Source organism: Bombus pascuorum, chromosome 5, assembly GCF_905332965.1.
Source record: "Bombus pascuorum chromosome 5, iyBomPasc1.1, whole genome shotgun sequence".
NCBI classification, from domain to species: domain Eukaryota; kingdom Metazoa; phylum Arthropoda; class Insecta; order Hymenoptera; family Apidae; genus Bombus; species Bombus pascuorum.
Genome location: NC_083492.1, coordinates 16,198,982 through 16,214,845, shown reverse-complemented (window position 1 = coordinate 16,214,845; position 15,864 = coordinate 16,198,982). Strand labels below are relative to the sequence as shown.

The following is a 15,864-nucleotide window of genomic DNA, read 5'->3' as shown; positions in this document are numbered from 1 at the left end:
GAACGATCCAGGAAGCTCTTAGAGCACGGCGAGCAACGATCTCTTTACGCGCAAGCAATTTTTACGACGAAGCCACCGGGCCGGGCCGAGCTAACACGCGAGGTGACCAGCCACTTTCGACGTTCTACCGTCTGCCAGCCAGACGTTCATATTTCGCTTGGAAAGTGGCTCGTTAAAACATTCAAAGCTGTTTGACATTCTCGTCCGAAAACGAAATGGATGAGTCGGATAACTCGAAAAGCACCTGTGGTGATCCATCGCTAAATTGTATCTACTCTTTCGCTTCGTCTTTCTTTTTCGCTAATTGCATCCTGTTCGATGTCAAAATATCAAGATCTGGTTAGCCACTGGATAAGGGGCGCTCTTTGTAACTTCTCGTGCTCGACCGAGTTCTTTCTGAAGGCGTGTGATAAGAAGAGATTACTGAGAAAGCAAGACTGTGTACTAATGATTACATCGATTCGAAATACGGTTATTTGGCCTGGAAAAATATTACACAAGAAACAAATTGAGTTTGTGTATTTGTTGCTATTAAAAATATGGCTATTCATTCCTGAAATATCATATTCCAACACACTGTTCGCTACATAGTTCGTTTGCCTCCGAAATACACGAATCTACGTTTTCAGTATCATCTAATATACATTAAAATATTCGAAAATCCTAAGCTGTCCTAACATCCAAATATCCGAACACTATCCAACATTCCATCAAACTTCTCCAACACGCACAATATCTAAAATGCAACAGTTACGTTATCAGCATTATTTAATCGATACAACAGATATGTCGTAAGCATCTAGCATGTTAAAATTCCCAAGAAAGCTATCATTCACTCTAACTTACCAAAGATAACTTAACCTATCCTAACAAGCAAATAGTACATAGCCACTACTCAAACACTACCCAATATTATAATAATATGCACCAAACTGTTCTAAATTCCCTAAAGTAATTCTTCCGCTTCTCGCCATCATCTTCGTTTAACGTCAACGCCTCAAACCCAGAAATCGACCATCCATCCAAGAGTCCATCCGCGTAACTCGATCCTACAAACCTCATAGCCACGTGAACGGTTGGTCGCGTTAAATCAATCGATAGTTGGGTCCGCGAGCTAGACGAACGAGTTCGGGCCCGCTGCTGGAAATAATTCCTTCCGATCTAGAGCCGCGACGCGGGAGTTACGAAAGGGTGTCACGCGCGTAAAACCGAGTTCACTGGACGGACACGCGAACGCGCGTCGCCTAATAACACCGGTCGCGGCGACAGCCAGCAGCCAACGACACGCCGGCTATGCGGCAACGACGGCACAGATCGCACATGCGAGCCACCGAGATAAGAGTTTCGGGCCCAAAGCCGTGTCGTGACGGGATGTCTGCGCTATTCCATCTTGGCTGTCACTCTTGTATGACGCGGTAAGCAACTGTGTATGCAACCGTGTACACGCGTGTACAGTGTACCGGTTCGCGAGGACACACCACGAGGAAACGCGTCCAAAGTTGTCCGCTCGCGTGCAAGGGCCGTTTGCAGCGAGAACACGGCCCCGCCACACCTTCTGCTTCGACACTCTTGGTCTCCGTTGTCACTGGTTTCGACGACTTGCTCTCTGAATTTTAAACGGTTAACTGAGAACGAGTCGAGTTGTTGGACGGTTTCGGTGTATGTTGCTTTTTTAGAGGGTGTGATGTGGACTCTGGATTGTCATATCGAGTCGAATTCGCTATATGTATTATGAACTAAAGGCGATTGTATCAGAATTTTAGCTTTGATGTGAATTTTAAATCACTGAATTGTGAATTAAAGAATAGAAGTTGCGTGCAGTACATAATCTGGAACTCCATTTTCGATACATCGAATAGGTACATTACATAGAAGATTATTTAGAGGAACGCATTGTCATTTGTAACGAAGTATCGTAATTCTTCTTTTCTAAATTCTCACAATTCCCAAATGTAAAATATATATCGCTGCAAAAATTTCCATGTCTTCCTTGTATTTCATCATCGTGTTTTCTTTACACGTTCTGAGGAAGAGTCGCCGATCTCAAAGGCCCCGTCGACTGAAAAAAGCTCGTTATCTGGTAAACGAACGTTATCAGAGGGTTCGTCGATTCTCCCGCGCTGGTTCAAACAAAGAGACAGAGAGAACATGTCGCGAGTACTCGCGTAATCGGCGACCACGGCATTTGCATCTCAGGCACGAAACGACGAATCCACGTGATCCGTGCGCGTGCAAAAAACCGGGGGGGCTCGTCTTACACAATCGCATCAACGGGAAATCTACGTTCTCAAATTTCAAGGCTTAATTTACGAGTGCCGCACGAGTAAATCACGAGGAATCGCAGCGCGCATCGCAGCAGCGACAAATTTATTCCTTTTCCTAGTAGATATCGCGTAACGCCGACACACTATCCGACCACGAATAAAGTTCCTCTACCTGGGCGACAATAGGAAACGCGTCCAACTTTTCTGCCGGAAATCCCGAAAACCTGACTAGACATTATGCCATTTTGTATTTTGATCAAAGTATCATTGCACAAGATGAATTTTCGTTCGTGATATTTTTATCGAGATATTTTTACTTTTATTTAGATTCTTTGATATAATTGATTTAAAAAAAAACATGAATTTTATATAGATATTAAAGGTACCATATTACTATTAGCCTTACTGAATCTTTCGAGGCATTTCCAACACTATTTTGTTTAGTTTTATACACATATACCTGTTTCGAGCGAGCACAGTAGTATGAGCCGGTGGAATACCGAAGTCAGACAGTCGCGGTATAACGCTGGTACGAATAGTACGATGTTATAAGTTTATTCCGATGATTTTCATTTCTGTTAATTTCATCTTTATACCTCAAATATCACGATTATCCAGCAGAGTTACCCCCTACATTTTTATAAATTATTCATTTAAAAAAATCATCTTACGTGCTTTCTATTTGATTCAACGAAAGAAATATTTGTGTAAATCAACAACGATAAAAAGGCAAGCATTAACCAATCCACGAGGATCATCACAATTGCTCAATTGTGGAAATCCTAAATTTTGATTGATTCCATTCAATTTGAAATTTAATCTAAAAATTAATCGACTAGACCAATGCAATATTCCGTTAATTTTAATCAGTAAAATCTCACACGGCACACGGGTCACCAAAACGCGTGTGCAAGAACGTCTAAACGACATTCTCCCTTCGCGAGTTCTAATCTCGTCGCTGTCACAGGGTGTCTTCACTCGCGCGTCCTGCATTGCGCGATAAAACCAGCTCCTTATCCAGGGGGATCTCGACCGTGGCCTCTGAGATCGGCTGGAGTGATTTTCGAGGCATACCACCGCGTCCACGAGCGAGCAGAAAGCGTGCAGACGAAGCGGAGGACGGAAGACGAGCAAAAGGAACCTCTGTTGGGTGTCTGGCTACCGAAATTGCAACGCAGGTTCGAGTCGAGCGACTTCAGCTTCTGTCACGCGTTTAATGATTTATGTAATAATGAATCACGGCTATCTACGATCTCCGTGACCATATGTTGAATCACGAATAACTGTAAAATTACTATATTCATGTAACGCTAGAACGTTTTAGAATATTTAACCAATCCGACCAAGTGCGATTCCACTTTTCTCCGACAGTGGCTGAAATTTGATTTTAAATCAACAAAACCAACGCTACGAAGTTTTCTTACATACCAGTAACAACTTTGATAATAAAACAAATAAGCCATCAATTGTCCTCTTCGATATGGAATAATAAAATTAAACAACAGAAATCTGTAAACCGCAACTTATTTATCTATCCGCTAATTTTATTAATTAGTAAGTCACTGTATAGGAGAGCCTAGAATACAATCCAACCGCTAATAAAAGCCTCTTTAAAAATTCGTGAATACCAAGCAGCCTACTTAAACTTCCTTCAACAACTCTCATCCGTCATTCAATTAAGAAAGCGAACGATAAGAGAGAAAGGAAAGATTAAAATTCGAGTGGAAAACAAAGTACGAAAGGTCGAAGGTCGATTCAAGATTCAAGGAGACTGAGAATGAAAGGAAAAAATAGAGAAAAGCAAGTGCATCGAAGGGACATCCGGGGGTTGACGGCGCTGGTGCACCATCCGCGATGACGTGCAGCTCGGTGCACGTGTATATCGTCCGTCGCTCGTGAAATGTAGATCGACGGTGATTTACTTATCAAGAATCGACGCTTCGCCGGAGGTAAATGGTCGAGTCGTGACCATTAGTCGATGGACTGGCCAGTCCGTACGTACGGCGAACAGCCGTGTGTGCGAATCGAGCAGAGCGAGGGAGTACGCTAATATCCGCGCCGTGTGAGGCCTACTCCACGGCCCAACACGATGTTCCCTGTCCCTCTCGACCATGGTGCCCGCAACGATATTCTCTCATGAACCTTTAAATTATTTCGCTCGTCGATCGAACAAGAATGATCGGAGCATGCGGAATGAGGCATCCTGATACGAGTGGGCAACTTTGATATTTTCATTTCTGATGTGGGTTGTAAAGGAAGATTTATGAATTTGTTGATACGTGGTTGAACTGGTGGTTATATGGAGTTAGAGAAGATAATTGAAGTACTTTGGCATTTTTGGAGTTTAGTGGTTGTTGATTTGAATAGTTGCATTGGATACTTCAGAATAACTTTAGCGAGTTAGGTAAATTTAAATAGCCGGAAATCATACGTTTCACTTTTCTTTGAAATTCGATGAAATTGAATGAAATTGATGAAAGAATAACAGAAATACAATTGGACGCTATTCCTTGATAGAATTGGCCAATATTACTTCGAATCATAACTTCTACTATAAAGAATCTGACAATCTATGAAGTTCTTGATCGAAGCAGAACAGTTTTTACTCTTCCATCTCCCTACAAAGTCTTGACATCGAGAAATCGACATTTCTCCAAACGAATCACAAACACGGCGCGAAAGTTTCACCCGAAAGCACTCGAAAAGGCTCGCGAACGATTTTCATTCTAAAAGATCGTTTACCAGGAGGAACGATTGACTTCTGATTCCCTGCTAGACAAGGATTAGTGTCTGAAACCGGGGCACGAAATATGGCAAGACAGGTGATTTCCGCGTACTGGAGCGCGAACGTCGAGGGCGCAATTGTTTCTCGGAATGGGAATCACCAGTACCGGCTAAACGTGAGGGAATTCTTACGGAGCTGTGCCAAGTTCGATTCTGGCGCACCACGAGTAACGGTCTAGGATACTTTAGGTAGAGATGGACCAAGTATTATGCAAATTTATTTGACAAGTACACAGCGCGTCAGTGCCGCTGCATCTTCAAATTCATTTCTATAAAATTTCGTCAAAAATCAACTACTGATAAAAACTGAAAGAATAATTTTCTACGCTATAATTTGCAAACTATAATAGAAAGCTTTCAACAAGTTTAATGAAACAATTTAATAAAACAATGTAATTTTTGTTAAAATGATCCATTTTATCAGTAATAATAGTTTGCATAAACTGAAACTTATAATTTTATCTACTTATTTTCATAGCTATATTTTGTATGCTTCTTATAGGTTTAGAAAATTGCAGATTGCAGAAAAAATAGTTCATTAAATCAGAGTGTTAAGTATTGACTTTCAAAATAGTTAAATGAAATATAAATAGGGATAAATTTTAAGTTTCTGGAAATTATCCATCAGATTCGTCTCTCTTATTATGACCTTATGATTATGAGAATTTCATTGTGTTTCTCATAAAAATCACGCAATTTTTAAGGTGATACGCTTGTCGCCGTATCCCTAACAATACGGAAATAGCCACGGATTGCGTAACTTATTACGGATTTGCGTTTATCGTTTATAATCCCGATAGGGAAAGTTCACTAATTGAGAAACCGCTTGAGTAGAAATCTGGGGAAAGGTCTCGCGCATCTGCAAAAGAGGACGATCGCATCGATAAGTTTTTTTTTCCTGGTTCTAACGTTGTTTCGGAGTATTAGGTAGATTAGGTAAGACGAATACGCTTGTGCACTTGATTATCCTTATACTACGTGAAGCTCTTACGCTCGTGTATTGCTTAATGGATCAATTTTCTATGAATAGCGGACGTTGTCGTGGATAGAAATTATCATTTTTACTTCCAAAGTAATAAATTTTATCCTTTAATCTTCTAATAGTTCCTAATAAAATTCTAAATCGCTTTATACGGAATCAATCTTCTTTCAAATTACTTCACTTTACATAACCAAAAATTAATGGATGAATGTAATGTCAAGTCAAATAATACGTAGTTAATACATAATGTCAAACAGCTGTAAAACTATGAAAAACTTTTCAATTCTTATATGTTGTGGTTACTATGATTTTGTCGTATCGGAATATAAAATATAAGAATAGAAAAATTCAGAATATAAAAATTAGAAAGCTACATTAAAAAGAGGCTAAAAATAATTTCCACATACCTTCATTTTCCAGTGAAACTTTTTCTTATGAGATTTTATATTTAATTTCCATAGTATGAAATTTTTGTAGTCGTATGAAAGTACTATTATATGATACGAAATTTAATATACTTGAATCTAATTAATTAGTATGCAAATACTACCACAGGCACAAAGATATGCAGATACTTTTCGTAACCACTGCACATCGATGGTGCCTGATCATGTTTTTTGTAAAATTTCAACACGAAATACAAAGTTTTTCTTGAAAGAGAATGCACGTTCTCGGAATAACGTGCATTTCAGAGGAAAAGCAAGTCTGCTTATATAAACGCGCGGTATCTTATTGTTTTCCGCGAGTCGCTCTCTGTAACGATAATTTTTTCTTATTCCATGCGTGATTCGCCTCGATGGCTAGCTACTCGGTGCAATAGTAATTCACTGTCAATCGCGTGCACGTCGATAAAACGAGCCCTTATCATCGTGACCGATGAGATTCGAGGCCTTCGTTGCGCAAACGCGTTCGCCTACTTTGAAATCACGCGCGCTCTCTGAAATCGCGGATGGTCTCCTCGAATGGTCTCTGGAATTACAAAAATTGCCGCTTCGCGGTTGACTTGCTCCTGTGACGAGCGACCTAGCATTTTCTTTGCACCGTATAACATGCCCTATTGACGTGAAGAAAAATTCAAAACGAAAATATAACGTAATTTAAGAAAAATATAGGGCAATCGAGTGAACTTAATTTTTGACAACATCGAAAATTTAATACGTTAGAAAAATGTTAAGTATTGATTGAAATTATGTGATTATGTGTAATTGGTTAATTAAATGTCAGTGGAACAATGACACAAGTGATACATTCTGTGATACATTATATTTTATATTTTCTTCAATAAAAATTGCCTTTGAGCTTCTTAATTATGTTTATTAAATTGATTTTAAATTTGAAGGGATAAAGAGTAGAATTTAAGATATCGATACATTACTAACCTTTCATTGATATTACTTGTGCCGAATAATTATGAATGACTGAGATCTGTGAAGCACAAAATTTGGTCATAGCTACGCGAATATCGTTGTTTCACTGTAACGATAGGAAGTCGACCACTACGGATTTCCTCGGGCAACATTGTCGATAAAAACCAAAGACACTATACTTTGTGGTTTCATTTTAATTACTTAGCGGGGAAGATAATCAGTCGACCGCATGAAGATTCGTGTAGATATAAATATAGTTGTAAACTATGGCCGAAGCTATTAGAATGGGTGGATGAGAGGAATAGATCGATATAGGACATGTACCTAATTTATTTAATGCGTAAAATCCCAAGACGTTTCACCAGACAAAATCATTAGAAAACTCGTTAACGGTAAGGTCGACAAACGTTCGAAACTTCGCTTTTATGACTCGCCTCGACGATACTCATTGGCGATCGTTACGAATCTTTAATGAGAGGTAGTGACTTTATCTTCATGATAAAAAGCCAACTGCTTACTAATATAGATCCCTATTTTAATTGCGTTTTTTTTAAACTAGTTTTCCATCTACGAGCATAAAGTTTTAAACGAGCAATTTCTAAAACGCGTCTTTATAATATAAAATTTTTTGTATATTATTTTATTATCGATTATTGTCAACAATTTAAAGCTTTTAATGACTGGCAACGAACAGCGCATGGCTCGTATTAATATCTGATTGATAAATCTTAGAGATTGGTAAATCATTACCAAACCAAAACTGGTAAGTATGATCAACATGATCACGCATGATCAACGAAACGATAAGAGCTATTCACAAAAATATGAATTTGCATAAATATCTACAGTCTGCCTATTACAATCTCTTATAAGAAAACTGTCAAATCGACCTCGACCGCTTACGTAACGTTCCTCGTCGGGCCACCGGTCGAGGGTTAATCACCGTAACAAATGTCTGCATCGACTCACCGATAGTAATCCTTCTTGCAGTAAATGTTTCCGTCTCTGCTGAAGCAAGTGACTTCGCCATCGAGTCCTTGACGGCAGTGGGAGCATTGAAGGCAGGCCGCGTGCCACCGCCTGTCCACTGCCTGCAAGTAAAACCTGTCGGATATCCGTAGACCGCATCCGGCGCAAACCACCCCCGGAACATCCTCAGACTGTGCGGGAGGAGTGGGTGGTGGCTCCAGCTTTGGGATAGCGTGCAAGTGGTCCGTGGTTTGTTGCTCCTGCGAGTGAGTCTGCGAGTGCAGATGCGAATGGTGATGATGGTGATGATGGTGCGTCGTATGCGGAGGCATGGTCAAGTCGCTGGGGTTCTCGAAATTACTGTTGCTATTCCTGTATTCTTGGCCACCTGACAAGCGTTTCAATGGATAATGAATTATGACGTTTAATTTACAAATTAAAATTGTTGATTTAAAAATGAAAGAAAATTGAGAATCATCGAAAACAATTTTTACTTGAATCGTTAAATGTTATTACGGGTGTAAATTAATCCGATGTGTTTTTAAACAAAATTTGTTCGTGGTACGTGCAATGTAAATTCGATTACCAAATAAAATAATTTTCCTTATTCGATCAATTCACGTGAAGTTGCCAATACGAACACACCTGAGGTTGTTTTTAAATTGTCGTGAAACATTGAAATATTTCAGTTTAAGATGCTTGTTAGAAACATCGAATTAATTTTCGCACTAAATACTTTAAAATTGTACGATATGAAAGAAAGTTGGAAACACTCGAAACATGTCGATGTGACAAAGAATTAAATATTGTTAAAGATAATACAAACACGTACCTCCAGGAGAATCATAATCCCTAGAGTCGTAGGGGGTAGTAGGTCCGTCGTAGCAGTTGTTATTTGTTCCACAGTGGGTCTGATGCAGGGGTGTATGATGGGGCCCGTGATGGTGGGCGGCAGGAGGACTGCACGGTAAGGTGGTAGGTCGTGCAGCGTCGCCCATAGACGCAGGGAGGCAGGGACTTAGGTCCCTCGCCTGGTCCACTGCTCCGGGCCCCCCCGCACTGCCGGGCCCCCCTTGACGCCCCACAGCCAAGCCGCTGCCACGCTCCTGCGAGCTGGCCGGCTGCTGGAACAAACATCCAATCATACACTTTAGAAATTTTCAAAGTTTACAATCAATATCTTATAACATTTATGTATGTTCGAATTAAGAATATTTATGCAAAATTTATATACCTATGATCACGATTAAAGATATAGGAGCTTAACACAAATTTGTTTTATCTATTGAAAATGGAGAGTTCACGGCCAAAGAGCGAAAAATGTATTTTTTATTTATTTCTTTACGACCCGATATTTTTAACAAAAGCAGATTGTAACAGAGTATAAAGTTAGTTCATTGCTAGAGAATTATATAGTTACAAATTACGAATAATATGTCCGTATTTCGCGGCTAACACATAAAACCAGTGATTAGCTAACGCTGGCATAAGTAGCAATTAAAAAGATCATAAGACAGGAAAATAACATTAGTTCGATGGTGTTAATTTTATTGTACGATAGAAATGGCTAAAAGGCTCGATAACAACGGGAATGCAAAGTTCTCTACGCGAATGGAGCCTAATACGTTAATTGAACTGTAATGTGGCGCCGTTAAACGATTGTTTTACGCGCATGTATTTTGCAACGCGGTCTCACGCGACACCCGAACGAGCATCGACGGTATTTCACCGGTCACGGTTCAGTAGTCGCATCGAAAAACCGAGTGGAAAGAACCTAATCCTTCCGATCTAACCGCAATTGCGTCGAAGCAAAGCATAGTCGATTTGCTCGAGCGAAATTCTCACACCTACATTGTGCAGTGGTCACAAAAGTCGTCACAAACAGTGTCACCATGAACAAAAAGTCGATCGCGAGAAATCACCAACCAGAGAAAAACAGAGGAAGGATAGAGACAGGGTGAAAGTAATCAAAGGAGGCTTCCTTTCATTAGTAGCTCGGATAGAATCGAATCGATTCTAAGTCAAAGGGACAAGAGACGTCGAAAAACGCCGCGTCAACGTGGACGCGCCGCAGACCAGTCTCAGCTCAAAAACCTATATAATTCCCAACGACGAAGGGAGGAAAAAAGCTCGTCGGTAAAAGTAACCGATCTGAGGCAGAGCCGAAGATGGAGAAGACACTTTCCACCGAAGTCAAAGAGGAGGCACCGTAAAGGACATGGTCGGAAGACGTCGCAACCGCGTAGGATAGGTACTCCTGGTCGTCGTTGTCGGACCGACAACCGGAATAGGCGAAATAGGACAACAACCTAACAGGCACGAAGAGCAAGACGGCGACGGGGACAGTATCCAAAGTGACAGCGGATTACGGCTCGGTTGACATCGGCAAAGGGCAAGGGGTCTAGAGAAAAGGAGAAAGATAAAGAGTGGCATGCTGACGGCAGTAGCCGGTCGCCTCTGATGGATGTCGTAAGGCGGTGTGCGCATGCGCGCGACCCTATAAGGCGCCCGGAGCCGACCAATCCGAGTCGCCGCCGTGTTTCAACTGTCAACGCGGTTGCGGCGTACCGCGGTGCGCTCCAGACATAAATTACGTGGCGAGCTGCCCTGGTCCTCTCCTTCTTGTCCCTCTCTCTTTCCGCCTCCCTTTTTTCCTCTACCCCTCTTTCTCGCTCTTTCTAATACCTTTCAACTTCTCCTTCCCTTCTTCTTTACCCGGGAACCCTTTCTTCCCCATTTCCTTCTCACTCAGGTCATAAAGGCCCTATGCTTCCTTAGGCTCTCTCTCTGGTGGAAAACCAATGCCGCACTTTACGACACCAGATACCGGTATTTACTGCATCTCCGTTGAAGCGGCGCGTTTGCGATCGAGCCCGAAGGGCGGTTAACTTGTGCGCATAGAACGTCGTAAAGATCGCTACTCTGAGCGGTGATGCCCCACGGTGACGAATTTAAGCTCGTATTCCAACGATCGATGCTAAAGCTGATGGCACTTACAGTTAGTACCTTCGGTGGATAATAGCCATGCGTCGAGGGAATTTTTCTTTTGTCGAAACTCTTTACTCTAAGCATTAAGTTATTAAGAGGTAACGTTGCGTTAAATCTTTTCCCAGTTAAATTATGAAAGTTTCTGTTGGAACTTAAGGTTGAAAAATATGTCAGACGAATCCTTGAAATACCCTTTCGTAACTACTGTGTGACACAACGTTCAATGTAAATGTAAATTAGTTAAAAAACAATTGCAAATGTAACGTAACACTTGTCCCTAATAGGTTAATCGACTTTTTAATTTACCTAGATAAAAGTAAACGAAGTGAATTTCAACGAAAGCAAAATCTTCAATAAACAAGTATATTTTTTCTTTTTCATTAAATAAACATGATTTAGCAATCTGTGGATAATACTGAAGGAAAAAAGATATCTCTACGACGATCTTCTTATTAAATTCGCGTTCCAGTTGCCACATAGATTCTGATTCTCTAAGTTGGCTAGCGACTTCTATCTTTTTCTGTTCTATTTCTTTTTTCCATTAACTGATTCATCGAACGATAATGGTCCTAGAAATGGCACAAAAGAGATCGATCGGATAAAGCGCGCATGCGCGGCGCCGCGTGTTTCACGACGAGGGAAAACTAATAGAAATTACCAGGTTCGTTTGTTACGGCGGATTTTCACTGTGCAACGTAACGATTACGCGGCGGCCGTTGTTTCTTATGTAATAAACCGGGTCGCGGAAAGAATCCGTGGAACGCGCGTTTCGACGTGTCTCACTGGTGCTTCTGGCGTGCAACCTATCGCGAGTCGTGGCTCGTTTCCTTCGAAGATCATTGATTAAGCTTCGATTGGAACTTTGATTGGGCGACTTTCTTGCCGCTAACAGTAACAACGAAACCCCGCGGTGGTGAACTCGATTCTCCGAGGGAATATGCTGGTTTCTAGTAAAACGATTCGAGTCGCTCACTGCAAATGTTATCCGAATATCGTGGAAGAAGATGAAGTTAATTATAATTTTGCTCTTTTTTATTAATTCCCTTGATAGATTTAACTAATATATTTCTTTCTTCCTCTATTTTCTCTATTATTTCTTACACAAAGTTATTGATTTGACAAAAATCTTAATTTTACTTATTTATAAAGATTTGTTTTTAGAAAAAGATTACTAAGAATTTCTCGATAATTGTAAGTTTCGATTTTAACGGGCTTCCGTACCTATTCCTGTTTTTTATTTATAAACGTGGACAATATCGTTATCAACTTCCTGTCATTGATAGTATCGTATCTACTCAATGTCAGTTTGTAAACGCAGTTTCTTTCATCCAGTATTTAATTAGAACACATATGTACATACACTGAAATATTGATTTGTATTCTGATCGACATACAAATACAAAACTACGTTTCTCAAGGAAGAAACCTCTACTTTCAATATATTTTTTCACAAAGAATCGTTCTTTTTCCGATTATTTATTATTGTATTAAAAACTAACATGTTGAAATTTAATGGATTCAAATTTCTACCATATTCATAGATACACATATAGAGACATCCTGTACATCTGTTACATGTATATGTATATCAGGCAATCACAATGGAACGTTCTTTTAAATGTTACATCCATAACAACGGATCATCTAGACCTTCAGTCTTGCCTTTATTGGTTCAACAACGTTTGTTACGTTCGCCGATAACACCAGCGCATCATGCAAGAAATCAACCAGGTTTTCATACACTGTTCCTCGCTTAATGTCATTATTAACCTCCGCTCGAACAATGCACAGCTTTTTTAACAGTGTAGGCGCATTTCTTAACACTCCATTGTGCCAGGTCGCACTCCTCGAGCCGCGAGCGAAGATGTTCTTTGGTACCAACATAGGTCGCCGCTTTTCTTTTGACGTGCCTCAATGAGATTTCCCAACCTTCCCCTCGTATCGGGCATCGCGGCAAAACAAGCGCCAACAACAAATGCAAATAGAGATATTTCCTCGAGAGAATGCGGCTGGAAATCTCTGTTTTTCCATCTGAACACGCGTTTCTCACGAACATTTTCGCCGAACCCCGTTTTGGTATGCGATCGCACTGGAATATCTTCTTGGATCGCAACCTAACCTAAATTTCGAACCGTTTCTACCGTTGCAACAGTTAGAATTATAAATAATATACGGATCTATCGTCAGCTTCGACAATAAGAAAGGATTAGTTATATATTGAGGATTATACGAAGAGTAGGTGAACAGGAAGAACAACGCTCTCATTCTTCAAAGCAGTGTACAGTCGCAAGATTTATGAAGTATGTTAACGATTGTGTGAACTCGACACAGTGTGATATAAAGAATAGGAACAAAGAATGGATATATAGTATATGATTAACACTAATAGCAACCATTCATAAGAGTTAATTGAGAATTAACACTACAGACTGTGATGTATCGTAGATTTAGTCCTTTGCCAGTCTACTAATCCCAATCCTAGACTCTGTTCTCAGAAACTCCATTGATTATCCTAAATGCAAAAGGAACATCCTCGTTTCGTTGCCTTCATCATGGAAAAGGTCAACCATCCATATTTCATTGGAAAATTTCTATCAACCAATGAATTCCATTATTATCGGTTATCACTACAAACCATGTACCAGAGATTTTTTAATTCCAATCCCAGAACTCTGCTTTCATGAAATGCCACGGTTATCAAACCAATAGCTTTATTTTCCTCTTTTCGCCGTGAGATCAATCAGCGATGCTTCACTGAAAAATTTCGTATTGGAAAATTTCAACGACGCCCAATGCATTCCGGTTGGTTATAGAAGCTGGACGAGTTCCATTTCCAGAATTTGCCCGATGGTCGATTTCGTAAGAGCGAACGCGACAACCGGCGAGTAGCTCGCGCGAACAGACGAGAGATCGATACGGGCATCCTATAAATTTCCCACGAAACGGCACGACCGGTCGATCGATCTTCACTCGGCTTCGCGAGATCCTTATCCATCTCGAGAGTGGACCTGCCACAGGCGACCGGGTGCTCGGACTGTAAAACAGACTTTCACCGTGGCTCTAACTTGCACAAGACTCCGCCTTTTTCATTTTCACGAAACGTGAAGTAAATAACGAGCGCGGAATCCGTCGGGATGCCGGCACGAAAAGCCAGTAGAATGCCGCCAGAAATGCCGCTCGACGGTCGTTCGATTGTGCGACAGCCTCTCCGAACTACTGCCGAGATATCGACTATCGATTACATTGGTCGCTACATCTTGGTCGTACATCTACTTTTGTATTTTTCCTTCCGTCTGTTACTTTGCTTTTCCTCTTTTCGTATCTTTTTTCTTTTCCCTTTTGTTTCATTAATTTTTCTAGGGCAAACAGACGCGTGGACCGCGTGCACGCTGAGATAACACGATGTATTAAGTTCGCGCCGTGACTTTCAGATTGATAAGTAATCGATGATTCATCTGTTTCGCGTCGGGGTAACTTGCACCGAGCCGTTAACGAGTTATCAAAGCAGAGATACGCTGGTCCATTAGATAGAAAATACGAGGTCGAGTTGGAAATTTTTATTGAACAACCACGTTCTCGTGGAACCTATAAAATCTTTCTTCCCAAACACTTTCTTCCCAGAGGCTGTTTCCTCCGTCTGTTCGCGAACGAGGAATGGGGTAATTGGAGCGTGATTCTTTTTGTAGCGCGACACGATCTCGTATGATTTACGAGAAGTCATCAGTATGAATCAGACACGGCTCGAGCCGAGAATTTTTCTACGATCGTTCCCCTCGTTTGGAAAACGCCGAGTCGCCTGTTTCCAGACGGAGAAGTTAACTGGAGACTGGAGACTTAACCATGGGAAAATGGATCTCAAATCGAATCGAGTCTGCCGTTCTGTAAGGAGGATGAGAAACGAGTCGGTTTCGCGCGGGAAAAGTTCCAAGGACCATACGGTCCGAATACGGTAGGAATACGAGAGCTGGTAAAATTTATTGGGGACGATCTCTCGCTGCGTCGCCTCCATGACAGCTCCGGTGCTTAATCATTTTTCGGGACAAAAAGAAACGCGAAATTCACCATTTCTTTATTACTCTTGCGAGTCATTGCGAAAAGCTTAGAATCGCTATTTTGAAAGGAAAAACAATTTAAACGATGAACTATGGTAAAAGAAAGGTGTAAAAGAAAGAGCACGATCCTTGATCTTGTTGATTTTGAAGTATTATAGGTGTTATAAATAAACCAATTTACTTTTATCAATACATTAGCGGCTAGATATATTATATTCTTCATAAAGTATGATCAAATAGAACGGTTAACGTATCAATGTTAGACTCTGTAGAAAGGACAATAGTTTTATCTCTACAAATTTATCAACCACGAATATGCTAAAAGAGTTCTCATAGATATTCAATTACGAATCTGGAATATACTTTCAACCCATGATTCAAATTTTCCAGACTTTATAGTTCCCAGCATTTCCTATCATTCATATTTACATTACATTAAAAACTATAATAAATTAATA

General features: G+C 40.6%; 1 protein-coding gene across 2 annotated transcripts in view; it reads right to left on the bottom strand.

Annotated features, from left to right (window-relative positions):
• Positions 1-15,864, bottom strand: part of LOC132907460 (protein apterous-like) — a 54,029-nt gene that overhangs the window by 29,108 nt on the left and 9,057 nt on the right. Inside the window, exons 2-3 of one of the 2 annotated variants that reach the window (XM_060960584.1) lie at positions 9,199-9,490; positions 8,367-8,754 (exon numbers count right to left, since the gene is read on the bottom strand). In XM_060960584.1, coding sequence (XP_060816567.1) covers positions 8,367-8,754; positions 9,199-9,490 — 680 coding nt within the window. The remainder of the gene's footprint in view (positions 1-8,366; positions 8,755-9,198; positions 9,491-15,864) is intronic. The other variant, XM_060960585.1, reaches the window with a different exon arrangement.